Genomic DNA, 15,354 nt, shown 5'->3' on the forward strand with positions numbered 1-15,354 from the left:
TGAACCCGCACAGAGGTCTTTCAAATCTCCCCAGAGCTCACACTGAAGTGCGGGTTTGAAATTGTGCAAGTTCAGCTGAACTTGCACGATTTCAAACCCTTGTTCAGTGTGAATGAGGCTGACTTACTTAAACTGGAGAGTACAAAATCTGGAGCAGCTGTGCATGGTAACCAATCAGCTTCTAACTTCAGCTTTGACATAAAAAACCTGGAAGCTGATTGATTTCTATGCAGAGCTGCACCAGATTTTGTACTCTCCAGTTTTAGAAAATTAACCCCATTCTGTATTGCACAATTGAAATATACCTCTGAATCAACACCCCTTTCTATATAGATATATTTTAAAAATTTTCTTCGTCTGGATTAAATGACACAGGGCATTGCACTCCTGTTATATAATACCACTATAATATAACAGTTACTGCATAAAACTTCTCCAATGCATGGAATGGGTGTGTAGCAGTTCTCACAGGGTTCCCAGTGAGCTTCCCCAAGTAGATAGAGATAATCTGTAATATAACATCACTAATTCATATTTAGTGTACATGCACAAATAACATAGCATACATATTAAATATATAACTGTCTGCATAGACAGAGGAATTGGATTCAATTAAATGTATATTATATACATTAAAGCTGGATGTGCAATGATATTGCAAGCCCATAGCTAAAAAAAAAATCCTTCTCTGGTGGGAACCACAGGGGGAGATATGACGTGTCTCCATCTACAAAATATAGGTGCATCCCGTTGTTATATATAAATGTATACACAAATTGGTAAGTAGTCCATAAAGGTAAGTGTAACCATACTTGTCCCTTAGCGCAACATTTATTTTTTTCTGATGGAACACACCACAACATCTAGTGGCGGCTGGTGCTAAAAATATCTGGGGGGGGGTGCAAACAAATCCCTCCAGGTCCGCACTCACCAGAGAACACCTTGCATTCCATGGGACAATAAGCCGGAAACGACGCAATGGCGAATATTGATTCACTGAAATCAAAAGTGGGAGGATTCGGCACGCAGTGCTCTGCACCCCGAAGACAGCCTGAAATAAACCACTTAAAGCCTCAGATCGCATGCTTTTAAAAAAATGTATGGACCTAATAGACACTCATTAGTCCGGCGCCCTGCACAGTGCACACAAATATGAACGATTTATTTTTTAATAAATAATAACATGACTAACAATTTTTAACTTTAACATGTAGCTTTCTTCTTTGGCAAACTAACTTCGGGGCTCAGCGCCCCTTATGGACCAGCTGCCACTGACAACATCTATGAATTCATAACTGTGCATTGAAGGATCAAGTGTATTGTTTACCATGATGAGGTATTGGGGGCATATTGGAATTGAATGAGAATCCCCCAAAACTCATAGTAACACTATAAACAGTTTGGTAGGTCTGATTAAGGGCAGGAGGCCTTTACATAATACCTAAAAAAATAAATAAAAGTAATTTGTCAAAAAGAGGGATTTCACCCAAAGAGAGGCAGTTGGGAGCTCTGAATACACATTAAAAGTAAAAAAAAAAAATGTAAATGTGTTTGAGGTGACAGTTTGTAGCCATTCATTTGAGAAGTCCCCTTTGAAGACAATGGCTATCAGTACTTGACTTTCTTCCTCAAATATGTTTACATAAGTAAACTACATAGGCAGTTTGTTCTTTATCATTGCCCCTATATGCTGTTAAAATGGTGCCATTTTCTCCAGACAAGCAGTTATTGTGCTAAATGAGCTGTTTGCAGGAAGGACTCTCGCTGGTCTTCCTTAACCCTTTTCAGCCCAGAGGGAGCCAAACATCCAAAGTTGAGCAAAGCAAGTTCTGGTCACTAATTGAGTAATGAGTTAAGGGGGAGGTGTGCAACCCATTCTTATCTAGAAGCACCTGAGAGAGAGAGTCCTGTCTCTTTCACAAATCCTACAATTAGACGTTTGATCTACTTCATAAAAACATCAAGCTATTGACTTTGAAATGCACTCTGCACACATTTGTTGCTGTCCATTCCTCTAGCTTGTTGCCTCATTTCCTAAGCTACTTCTTCCTTAATAAAATACATTAACATAATTCCTCACAAATAGAACCTGGCACCAGAGATCTGATAAAATGGTCTACCTTCCCAGTGCATTTCCTGTTTGAGGAACCTATAGTAATAAGTAGTTATACCCTGTAGGCATATCATTCAAATTGTGCATGCTTACCCTTTTAAAAATAAATATAGATCTTAAAACAAACTGGATAAATACACATTTGATGAAGAGAAATTAAAAGGCTGCAACCCATTGTAACCAAAGCTCAACCAGCCATCAGCTTTGAGCAGTCAGCCTGGTTAAAAGGTTTTGGTTGCTATGCATTGTTGTATCTTTTGGCTTACTCTTGTTTTTTTTTTTTAAACCAAAATTAGTTTAAAGAAATTAATTTAAATGGAGAACATATTCAATCATTCACGGCTCCTAGAAGAGTATCAAGTGAAAACTTTAAACAATCCTGATTAGGTTTTCTATCAGTCTGAGTGATTGAGATGGCTTCAGTAGACTTGTTATCTTCTACTGAGACAATGAATCTTTAAAAGGGTTAAATGCAATAATACAAGACTATCTAATCCTTAAAGGTATTGATTCAATTAGCAGCCCCTGGTATCATTGAAGGCCAGCCTTCTAGAAATGAACTTGGAGCCGGTCAACTGCTCAGTTAACTACTGTATTGAGGGATTAAGAGGATGTGACAGTCACACCACAATGGAAATGACAGTAACACCCAATAAGACTATTGTTATAGGCATCATTACAAGTGTTGGCTCATTACACCCCACCTTCGCCCAGGACTTTATATATGTGCGGCTCACAATGAGAAAGTTAGTTTGCACCTTTCTGGAGGAAGAGGACACCAGCAGCTCTGACTAATAATGGAGAAGAAGGCTTACTCTGTGGAATGGCTGTCAGAGAGCAGTCACAGGAATACCACTTACTCTAGTGTGGATTTATTGGCATGCAGGTCTGGCACATCCACCCTTCAGTATCACAAGGACTTCAGTACTCTAGGAATGGAGAGACCAAGCACAGCCACCAGCAAAAATGAGAAGGAAAATCCCTTTGACCTCACAGCAGCACTTTACCATGTCCAAAGAACTCAGGAGGAGGCACATGGTAAGATATAAGCTTCTTGTCTCTCCTTGACCATTCTTGGGATATATATTGGATTACGTCAGGGGTCTCAAACTGGTGGCCCTCCAGCTGTTTCCGAACTACACGTCCCATCATACATCTGCCTGAGGGAGTCATACTTGTAACTATCAGCCTTGCAATGCTTCAAGGGACTTCTTGTAGTTTCACAACAGCCAATTTGAGACCCCTGCTTTACATTGTATTTGAAATATTTGAGTATAATCTTTGTTTTTTCCATATTTAATTAGATTTTTTTTAAATAATGCACTATTTTCTTTATTGCATATTATAAAACTTACCATAAAGTAATTTTGTATGTGACATTGATATTTTAGCTATTATAGTTCAAGATGTTTAAAGCGTTTGTAAAGGTGTTTTTTTTTTTTTTTAAAAATAACAAACATGTTATACTTACCTTCACTGTGCAGCTCGTTCTGCACAGAGTGGCCCCGAACCTCGTCTTCTGGGGTCCCTCGGCGGCTGTTTCAGCTCCTCCCCGCAAGCATTCACCACCTTAATGCGAGCTCCCTCGCACGGTGGTGAGTGCTTGCGGGCGCGCTCCCGTGATACAGCCGGCGGCTATAGCCGCTCGCTGTATCACTCGGCCCCGCCCCCCGGCGCGCCGCGTCATCGGATGTGATTGACAGCAGCGCGAGCCAATGGCTGCGCTGCTTTCAATCCATCCACTGCAGCCAATCAGCGGCCAGGGTGAGCGGAGGAACAGATGTCGGGAACGCGAAGCTGACTTTCGAGGCGTCAGGTAAGTAAAACGGGGGGCCTGGGGGCGGCGGTTCTGTCAGAAGTTTTTTCACCTTAATGCATAGAATGCATTAAGGTGAAAAAATTTTTACCTTTACAACCCCTTTAAGTAGAACTATAGGCAAAACTCTTTTTTTTTTTTTTTTTTTTTTTTTTTGCCATCTGTGGCCCATTATGGAGATTTCCCTTTTACTTCCTGCCCCATAGCCAACACAGAAAGTGAGAGGAAATCCCTGCAAATTAAGAGAATTCCTTGGGGACCCCCAGGTCACCAGAACCAATGTACCCAATGGAAGATTTCCCTGCTATTACTTTGGGATTTTTGTTTACTTATGCTTTCAATGATAATGGTAAATGGGACAAATCAAGAGGGTGACTCTCCCTAATGGGGAAAGAGACAGCATTACAAATTTAATAGGTGTTCTAATACCCCTCCACCCTATTCAAAACTTAAAAAAAAAAAATCCCTTTAGTTATACTCTAAGTAAATACAAAATATCTTTTATAAATGTCAAATATTAAATGAAAATAGTATAGAAGTAGGGAAGTTTATAACCAGTGTCAGGTTTTTTTTTTTAAACATGTTTTTGCCATCCATGTCCCCATTGGAAGACTTCCCCCTCTATTACATTTCTGGAGACAACCCTAAATTTGGGATTTTCTTTTAGTTCCACCTTCAATGATAATGGTAAAAAGGAGAAATAGAGGGTGAATCTCCCTAACGGGGACAGAGACCACATTAAAAACCTAATGTGTCCCAATACCCCTCCACCCTATCCAAAACTTTAAAAAAAAAGTTTTTCCTTTAGTTCTACTTTAAGTAAACACAAAATATCTTTATACATTTCAAATATGACATGCAAATAGTAGATTTGAAAATGGTATAAAAGTAAGGGAGAGTTATAACCCCTGTCAGTTTTTTTTTTTTTGCCATCTGTGTTCCCATTGGAAGACTTCTTCTCTATTACTTTTTTGGGGACAACCGAAAATTTTGGATTTTCTTTTACTTTCAATGATAATAGTAAACAGGGAAAATAGAGAGGGTGAATCTCCATTGCAAGGGTACAGACCACAATAAAATCTGACAGGGGTTCTAATCCCTCTTCACTCTATCCAAAACTAAAAGTTATTCTTTTAGTTATACTTTACCTGTCTTTTTATAAATGGCTTTATGCATCATTTAAATACCGGTATATATGCTGGACATGTGAGGTTTGTTACCCTTTCTAAACAGCTGCTAAAATAAAACCACATAAGTCTAGAAACTGTACAGTGCAGCTTTTATTAGGACCTAAAAAAAATAATGCACATACCTTATACAAGAACCACAGCAGCGCAGTTAATAAATAGATATGTCAGTCCAATGTACGTATCAATTAGGCTTTAAGTACTACCTAAAGGGGAAAAAAAAAATGTTTTATTTTTTTTAGTTTTGGATAGAGGATTGGATTAGAACACTTGTCAGTTTTTATTGCTGTCTGTGTCTCCATCAGGGAGATTCACACTCTCTTTTTTGTCCTGTTTACCATTATCATTGAAAGTAAAGAAAATCATAAATTTTGGGTTGTCCCCAGAAAAGTCATGGAGGGGAACTCTTCCAATGGGGACACTAGTTCTGGTGACCTGGGGGTCCCAAGGAATTCCCTTAATTTGCAGGGATTTCCTCACTTCCTGTTTGGCTATGGGAGAGGAAGTGAAGGGAAATCTCCCCAATGGGCCACAGGTATCACCTAAGACTTTGCATCTATGTCACTAGCTGATTCATTTACAAGAACATTGACTGTATAGTATTTTAAATACCTGACTCTAATCACAATCAGCAACCTACCTGTCATTCAATTTTTTTTTTCTTCTTATTCTATAGATTTATAGAATATCGATAGTCTGTGGCATTATAGATATCAGCAGGTTTTGTCACTTTAGGTTTGGACATGTAGTCCCAATGAGAGTCTCATGAGTAGGCCTGGATTAAATCTCCTGATTTATTATAAGGACTTATTTCGTATTGTTGACTGAGGGTGTAGTTACTTGTTCAGATGTGTGTTGGCTCATGCAGTAAACATACTGTTTAACCTCTTAACTGCCCCATATTAGCTTTACTGCTACAGGGCAGCCGCTCTGTGCAGAATCACATCTATACATGTGATTATGCGCAAACTAATCAATATGCGCTTATTGGGATTTTTTTTTTTTTTTTTTTTACCAAAAATATGTAGCAGAATACATATTGGCCTAAATTGATGAGGAAATCTAGTCATTAAAAAATTTATTGGATATGTTTTATAGCAGAAAGTAAAAAAGTCTTATTTTTTGTGGGGAAAAAAAAATACATACATTTAATTTTAAGGAAAGTGTTGCACGACCACAGAACTGTCAGTTAAAGTAATACAGTGCCTTATAGCAAAAAATAGCCTGGTCATAAAGGGTAGTGAATCTTCAAGGTCAAGTGATTCAAATAATTTTAATATATTATGTCTCTTATGTGTGCAGATGTGACCACACCTAGAAAAGTGTTCAAAGAAGTCTTCACTCAGAACCCATGTCCTGCTTCAGAGGAATGTCACAGCTCGGATGGTGCTAAAAGCCCCGAATCCCTTTCTGAAGATGATGCCACATCTAGGCCACGCACTAAATTCTCCAACGAGCAGCTTCGGGAGTTGGAGAAGAGCTTTAGGGAACAAAGATACATAGGATCCAATGAGAAGAAGCGACTGTCCAGGGTGCTGAATTTATCAGAGACCCAGGTAGGAACAAATGACCTAACCTTACTGAATGCTAATCAGAGAGAGGCTGGGTTACCACTAGAGTCCCTAAAATGGGAAAATTCGCTTTAGGAGGAAAATTCTTTTCACACTACCCACTGGATAACCACTAGGTTGTGCCCCTACTGGTTTTTACTGGCAAGTATGAGTACCAATATTTTCGGTCAAGTACTCGCCAATACCGAGTACAGATATCTTTGCAGTGTGATTTGAGCCCATACAAAATGTATGGGCTCAAATTGCACTGCAAAGAATCACATGTAATCTGGACAGGAATACAAAGCAATTCCTGTCCGAATCGCGTGTGGTTTACCGCACCGCTCCTGTGTGAACCCAGGCTGAAGTCTCTATGACAAGCCTGGGTTCTCACAGGAGCGGTGGGGGAAACTGCATGCAATTCAGACAGGAATCGCACCGCTTTCCTGTTCAAATTACATGCGATTCTTTGCAGTGCTATTTGAGCCCATTTATTTTGCGTGGGCTCAAATTGCACCGCAAAGATATCCGTTTTGGGTATCAGAGCATTTGCACAAGTACGAGTACTCGGACAAATGCTCAGTATCGGCACCGGTATCAGTGCAATCCTAGTTAAAACCATCTCATTAAAGGGTTACTAAACCCTCGTTTTTTTTGTTTTTTTTAAATAACAAACATATCATACTTGTCTCCACTGTGCAGTTCGTTTTGCAGAGTGGCCCCGCACCTCGCCTCCTGGGGTCCCCCAGCAGCGCTTGTGGCTCCTCCTCGCATCTGGAAACCCCCTAGGAGAAGCGCTCTCCCAGGGGGTTGCCATGCATATGGGTGCGCTCCCGAATCCAGCATTTGCGTCCATAGACACAGAATGCTGGACTCCGCCCCCCCCCCGTCACCCGTGTCATTGGATTTGATTGACAGAAGCGGGAGCCACACCCATTCTCCCCAGAATGCCTAATTTTGCTATGTATTTTAGTAAAAGTGAAGAACTATATTCCTATGTGCCATCTTATGGAGGAACAATCTACCAACTTTGGAATTTTGAAGTCTATTTGCTAAAGTAGTTATCTTTACATTGGGTTATGTTTACACTAAACACACAGTCGGCATCTAGACAAATGATATTTTCAGTCAACCTTATTGGGTATTGGGTTAACCTTATGGGGTTCCAGTTAAACTAAAGGCGCTTCTGGAAGAATGGTCAAACATTCCCATAGACACACTCCTAAACCTTATGGACAGCCTTCTTGAGTAATGGTGGATTATACAAAAAGGCACTGTTTTATTATGAATGTATGCAATCCTGCCACATGGGCAGGAATAGTCTCCATATCTGTATCTGAGAACCTGATGTCTGAAGAATATGCTAATGTTTTCTATATCTATTACCAGATTAAAACATGGTTTCAAAACCGGAGGATGAAGTTCAAGCGTCAAAATCAAGATGCAAGAGTAGAAGCTTTCTTTTCTGGACTCTACGTGCCTAACTATGGCTACTCAGACTTCCAGACCCCAGCCTGCCCTATACGCCCTGGACTGGCCATGGCTCTTGCCCCTCCAGCACCCATTCACCCCTTTGCACCTCTTTCTGCTACAGTTATTAGGCCAGGAAATCATCCATCATCCATGACACCTGCTAACCTTGGCTCTTACCGGTGCCCTTCAGTGCTTGTGCATCCATCATATAATGAGCCAGTGGGGCTCAGATTTTCTCCATATTAAATTGAAAGTGTTGGGACTTTTAAAGAGGCAGCAAACCACTGGCTGCTTCTTTTTTTTTTTTTTTTTTTTTTTTTTTTTAACCTGCAAGGCAATATTTTAATGTGCTGTTATGTAAAACTTGCCTTATTATGAAGCCCTCCAGCAGTGTGCTGTCACCACTGACAGGGCTTCCATTTTCACCTTGTCTTCCTTTCGGATTGGTGGGCTTTGGCCCTCTGATTGGATGAGCCGTGATGACGATGCTCCTGCACATGAACACGGGAGCCGCTGTTCGCTGCACAGTACTCTGAAAGAACTGCACGGGTATGCCGTCCCTTCAAAGTGCATGCGCTGCTGACATCACCGGCGGCTTCGCAAGTAAATATCTCGTGAACGGTGCACATTTAGAAGATATTTACTGTATTAGAGGCTTACCTATAGGTAAAAAGCAACCATGGGGGTTTACTCCCACTTTAATATTTAAAAAGGTTGTGTTTTGATATGTTAAAGGACATTTTAAAGTTGTTATAAATATTTATTTTAAGTTATATTATTACTGATGCTCTTCTTTGAATATTAACTCAATTTTTGAGCAAAATATATTTGGCACTTTAATTATGAAAAAAAATAAAAAGCTCATAATTGTGTTGATTGGATTTTATATGGATCATTTATTATCCCAGGGCATCACTGTATTCAGAGCTTCATTCGTGGGTATGCTACCCAGGGCGGTGATACAATCATTTTTTTATCTTTATAACATGAGCAATTTTACATCCAAGAGATTTGGGATAGAGGGTATGCAACACAGAAAAAGTGTAATTGAGATAACAGTAAAGATAAAATATGAGATTGTGACTCGCAAGTTAAGAGGGGTCTAAGGAGCTATTTATTATACACCTGTAAAAAAAAAAAAAAAAAAAAATCACATTTCCTATAAATAATAATTTTTTTTTTTTTGCCAATTTAATACACTTATAGCGGTAGTAAACAGGTGCCTTTTTTTTTTTTTTTTTTTAATCTGCAAGGCAATATCAAAATGTGTTAGTAACATTATGTGAAGCTTACCTTAGAATGCTGACAGGGCTTCCATCTTCACCTGGACTCTTCCAGCTGTGCGAGTGGCCGTAGCCGTGGTAACATCACTCCCATGTATGCGTGCGGGAGCTGCCGCTTACGGCACAGGACTCCGAAGGAATGGCACAGGTATGCCATTCCTTCAGAGCGCATGCACTGGTGACGTCACCGGCTGCATCTAAAGTAAATATCTCCGAAACTGTGCATGTTTTTGGAGATCATTTACTGTACCTAATAGGTAAAAATCATGCATGGGGGTTCACTCCCACTTTAAAGCTGAACTAAACTGCAAGACCAAAGGAGCTTTTTGCCATTGTGATGTCATTGCTCCCCTCTATCGCTGCAGCTTCCACCTTCTCTTGGTCTTCTTCTGGGTTAGAAGTATTTAACCTCTTGATTGCCCAGCCCTGGATGTCATAATTACCATGCATGAACATGGGATTTATGCCTGGTACACACAGGGAGTTTTTATTTCATTCAACCCCGTGGGTTGAACGAAAGAAAACTGACAGATCGCTGTACTAACTCAAGTGATGTTAGTACAGCGATCTCCCCTGATGAACTGTTGTGTTCTGAGCGAGGAACACACTGATCAGTGCTCGGAGCCATTGGCTGCCAGCGTTGATCGGATGCAGGTTTTCTAGCATGAGCTTTTGAATGAAGCTGGTCCTTAGACTGGCTTTTGTTGGACAGGCTGCTGTACACAGGACCAAATGTCGTTATTCTGCCTGTGTGTGCCAGCTTTTACCTCATCCCTTTACACAGAATCATACTGAGATGGTGCACTAAGCCATGCATGCACAGCCCAGTGTGCACTCAGAGAAAAAAGTTCTGGAAGGCAAGGGGGGTACATCTAGGACAAAAGTTAAGTCTGGTACACACTACAAAGAAATGTGTGTGTTTTTTTTTTTTTTTTTTTTATTTATTTTTTTTTTTTTCCGCTCAACCCAGTGGGTTGAAAGGAAAAAAAACTGTCGGCTCCGGTCGAAGCCGCTGTACTAACTATGCAAAGTTACTACAGTAAATCTCCCCTGCCCCACCAAAACACTTCGATCAGCGCTGTCTGCCATTGCTGGAGAGCACTGATGAGGAGTCGGTTGGATGCTGGTTTTCCAGCATGCTCGTCCTACAGAAGCCATCAAAACGGCCGATGTCATCCTATCAGCAGGGCAGGAGGAGCCCTCCATTCCCATCCACGGCTCCCCCCCCCCGCCCTGCTGACAGGTTGAAATCGTCGGCCAAGCTGGCAGGTGAGCCATCAGAGGACACACGGGCATGGGCACACAGCAGGAGGTGACCGTGGTGTGTGATAGCCCTGTGTGGACCGCTGTCACCGCTCATCTCTTGCTGCGTGGTCCGGTCAACAAGAAGCTACGGACTGGCACCGGTCCAGGGGTTGGGGACCTCTAGTATACATGATACCAATGCTATTTTTTTTACACCCTGAAAGATCACTGGAGCTCGATGTTCTGTTGGAAAAAGTTTTTGCTTTAATAAATAAAATAAAGGTTTTTGTGAAAATAAAAGGGAAAAGACAAGAGAAACCTCCATAGTGTAGTAAACAATATTTATTAGCGATTAAAAACACACTCACAAAAGAGAGCTTGTGCAAAGCGGAAAGAGTCAAAGCTGGCATCCTCTCTATCAGGGCTCCAGGTTCCATCCCTGATCGGGTTGTCTCCCTGCAGCAGCAGCTCCCTCCAGCCTGTGCTCTTTTCCCCCTGCCCCCAGCTGAAGCAGAGGAATTCCACATCGGCTCCGGGCAGCAGCTTTGACTTTTACCCCTTTCCACAAGCTCTTCTTTTGCGACTGTGTTTTTTAAATCTTGCCGACCGCATATTTAATGCAGCAGGATTGGCTCTATTGTGCAAAATCATGTACCTGTATGTAATTACCACTGGGTGACGTGCGCACTGCCCGACGCGCGATTGCACGCTGATTGGACACAGGGGATGCCAATCAGTGCATCCAGCAGACCCGATGTCCACCGGCCACCCGTAATCATTCCCCAGAGAGGCAGAACGTCGATTTGTAAACAAGGCAGATCGCTGTTCTGACAGGGAAGAAGATGGAGATCTTGTCTTCCTGCAAAGCAGGAATACGATCTCTGTCTTCATCCAGTCAGAGCAACCCCCACACAGTTAGAAAGCACTCTCTAGGAGGGCACTTAACCCTTTGATCTCCCCTGATGTTAACCCCTTCCCTGCCAGTGTCATTAGTACAGTAACATATTTTTAGCACTGATCACTGTATTAGTGTCAGCAGTCCCCAAAAAAGTGTCAGGTGTCCGATTTGTCTGCCGCAATGTCGTAGCCCTGCTAAAAATCGCTAATCGCCGCCATTACTAGTAAAAAAATAAATAAATTAATTCCATAAAAATATACCATTGTTTGCAGATGCTATAACTTTTGAGCAAACCCATCAATATACGCTTAGTGGAATTTTTTTTTACCAAAAATATGTAGCTGAATACATATTGGCGTAAATTGATGAAGAAATTAGATTTAAAAAAAAATGTTATTGGATATATTTTATAGCAGAAAGTAAACATTATTGTATTTATTTTTTGAAAATATGATCAAATACCACCAAAAGAAAGCTCTATTTGGTGGAAAAAAAAGGACATCAATTTTTTTTGGGTACAGCGTCGCACGACCGCGCAATTGTCAGTTAAAGTAACACAGTGCCATATCGCAAAAATGGCCTGGTCATTAAGGGGGTAAAACCTTCTGGGGCTGAAGGGGTTAATAAATATTGTTCACTTCGTTTACTATACTATGGCGGTTACACTTGTCTTTTCCCTTTTTGTTTTCACAGTCCCAGCAACCACACATGGCTGCTTCAATCTGCACCTTCTAGCTCAGTGATGGTGAACCTTGGCACTCCAGATGTTTTGGAACTACATTTCCCATGATGCTCATGCATGCACTCTGCAGTGTAGTTGAGCATCATGGGAAATGTAGTTCCAAAACATCTGGGGTGCCAAAATTCACCATCACTGTTCTAGCTAGTAATCAGCAAAAGTGTGTATAGTCTATTGGGCTACCCGCCTCATTGTTTATATTTTGTCTTTCACTTTTTACTTTGTAACTTCTGCAATTATGTTTATGGTTTGTTACATTGCCACACATACATTTCCTGGAGACCCTTTCCTTCATACCAATAAGGTCATCACCACCACACGTGACACATTTTATACAACCTTTGCTCTCTGAAGAGCACTCTGCAGTGGATCACATTTCAGAGGGCAGTTGACAAGGATTGAGATGTTGTGTAGCCTGTTTTAACATCTTCACATTTTATAGAATACTTGCTTTGCAGTGGGTTTTATAAAAATCCCTTAGGGGTTATGCACTGCTGGGCAGTTTTCCCCGCACCTTGCTTTTTGTTTCAACAAGGTTTTTGTGTTTTGGCACTTTCTCAGAGAACAATAATAATTTTTCACTTGACACCTTACCAAGCACTACACAATTGCATGACACTTTCCCAAAATAGAGTATTGATACCTAACGACTCAAAAACAATTACTGACTCCACTCCAATACACAGCGCCACACAATACAGTGTCACTCAATAGAAAGTATTTACACCAAACAGTCATTCCACATCTACTGTTTACACTTCTGGAAACCATAATGACTGGTATTGGATAACTGGCTCCAGTCTGACTCATTTATTAACGAGACTTGTTTAAAATATTGTGGTTTGTCTAAACTCAAAAAATAAAAATGTAATATACTGCAGTCTAGGAATTTTTTTGCACATATTGCACTGACATGAGGCATTTAGTTGTATAGTTTTATAATTTATGGACCAAAAGAGAAGTTGTTACATTTTCAATTTGTCAAAATAATTGTATTTATATAGGATTTTTTAATTATTATTATTATTTCCCCTACATCCCTCCACAGTTTAATTGTTTTTTGGTTTTGTTATATGTATATTACCTTTTGCGATGGTTGCTATTATTTATAGTATGCTACTATATTTTATATTGAAACTGTCCTAAGCAGAAAACCACATATTTGTCCGATATCTGCTTATCTGTGCCCCTTTAAGCACAGTCATAATATCTCAGCCCTAATGAAGGAAGGGTGGGTTCTGTTTGGTCTCTAAAATGTGTCAGTCTATTTCTGCTACGAACCAATTTTATTAATAAAAACTTTGGGCTCTTGGACATTAGTTTGGTACTCTCATTGGACTGTATATTTCAAAAGGAATGACCTGAAGGTGAGATGACTATTTCCAACCTACCCAGGATCTAGTACCATTGTCCTCCTAATGCTCATCATGCGCAGCATGAAAATTACAAAAAAAGACATTCTGAACTGGTAAAAGGAGAACACAACAGGACTTACTACAATTAAAAGGATGCAATCCATGTATTTGTTTTGGAGGATTTCAATAAAACAGTCACTTGTATTGCTATATGGCCCCCTTAACATGGTCTGTGCCTAATTCATGAAAGCCTTGAGCCACTTTCGGTACAAGTACTGACACCTGCGCCATGTTCAGGTAGTTCTTACTACTACCACTTTGAGAATCTATCACTATGGCTTGGACAGATTCTAAAAAAAAACTAGTGCCACTGCTATTAGGTAATCCCCAGATGTTGGCTTTTGTAGGTCTACTGGGGAGGACAAGATTATTTTATATGCAAACGATACTTTACAATTTTTAGGTGATACCTCTAAAACCCCGGTAGCACATGTCCCTCATTTCAAACTATGCGACTTTCTCTGAATTTACCATTAATTGGGACAAATCTTTCCTTATGCAGTTGGACTCTATCTCTGATGATCTACCCTCTGTAGCTAGTCAGATAGTTTTAGTCACCTCCTTTAAGTAAATAGGTGTTTACATTTTTCATAATGCTATCTGAGTATGTCACTTTAAATATTGACTCGATTTGGAGTAAATGAAAGAAATCTGCGACAGCTTGATGTAAATTACCCCTCTCCATTATGGGTAAGGTTAATTTAATAAAATTATATTGAAGCCCCAGTTACTGTATGTGCTACATAATTTTCTGATTTGACTACCCCAGTGGATATTTAGGTAAATTAATTTACCTATGGAAAAGGATGAGGCCTAGGATTCGGTTAGAAATTCTTCAAAGGTAGGTTAGCAGTTCCTAATCCAAAATTAGATTTCCTAATCTCAAAGCTCAAACAGCTTAATGGATGGAAGACTTTAAATTTGCAGCATCTAATTCAAGGGATATTCACCTCTCAGTTGTCCCACAATTCCCTAGTTTTCCTACTGAATTCTGAGCATTCTTATGCTAAACAATGCTATTCCACCTTTTTTGTTATACACAATACTTGGAAGGCCATACGTGCAGTAACCAACCATTCAGGGTATTTCCAGTAAATGTCAATATGAGATCACCTTAGGTTTCTGGAATTAAACAAATTGGACAGCTTCGATCAGTGGAAAAACATGAGTATTTTATTTCTCCATCAGTTATATGATACATAACAATGTGTTGCTATTTTTTCAATTCATTGTTGAACATTATCAGATCTCCCATAAATCCTTTTTTCAATATTTGCAACTTCGCCACGCTTCTCGGCCTTTTGGCTAAGATCAAGTGTAGTATTTGTTCTTATCAGTTGCCAGGAGGTGGTGCTTGCTTCTGTCCCTGATCTACGGTGAGGTGGTATCAGGGATGGCAGAGGCTATGCAAAACCGGCTAGTGTAAAGGTAACCTGGAGCCGAAAGGGAAGCCTTCTGATGGGGATGGAGAACCATTGGGTCTGGCTAGAGGGTCAGGTCCCTTCTGGCCTAGATTGGGCCTAGATTGGGGTAGCTCTAGCTCCGGTCAGTTTTTCGGGAGAGAACACTGGCTCCTCTTTCCCACCGGGGGAGCGGTTAGTATTTCCCAAATGTAATTAGGTAGGAGGGATGGGA

General features: G+C 40.4%; 1 protein-coding gene and 1 pseudogene across 1 annotated transcript; both read left to right on the top strand.

The window, feature by feature from the left end:
- The first annotated feature begins 2,910 nt into the window (after window positions 1–2,910).
- LOC141105270 (homeobox protein vex1-like) lies at window positions 2,911–8,385 on the top strand. The gene is made up of 3 exons (XM_073595153.1): window positions 2,911–3,151; window positions 6,419–6,672; window positions 8,056–8,385. The coding sequence occupies exons 1-3, from the start codon at window positions 2,911–2,913 to the stop codon at window positions 8,383–8,385; spliced, it is 825 nt and encodes a 274-aa protein (XP_073451254.1).
- Window positions 8,386–15,004: 6,619 nt separating this feature from the next.
- Window positions 15,005–15,126, top strand: LOC141106961 (U2 spliceosomal RNA; annotated as a pseudogene).
- The last annotated feature ends 228 nt before the right edge of the window (window positions 15,127–15,354 follow it).

Source organism: Aquarana catesbeiana, linkage group LG08 (genome assembly GCF_042186555.1).
Source record: "Aquarana catesbeiana isolate 2022-GZ linkage group LG08, ASM4218655v1, whole genome shotgun sequence".
NCBI lineage: Eukaryota > Metazoa > Chordata > Amphibia > Anura > Ranidae > Aquarana > Aquarana catesbeiana.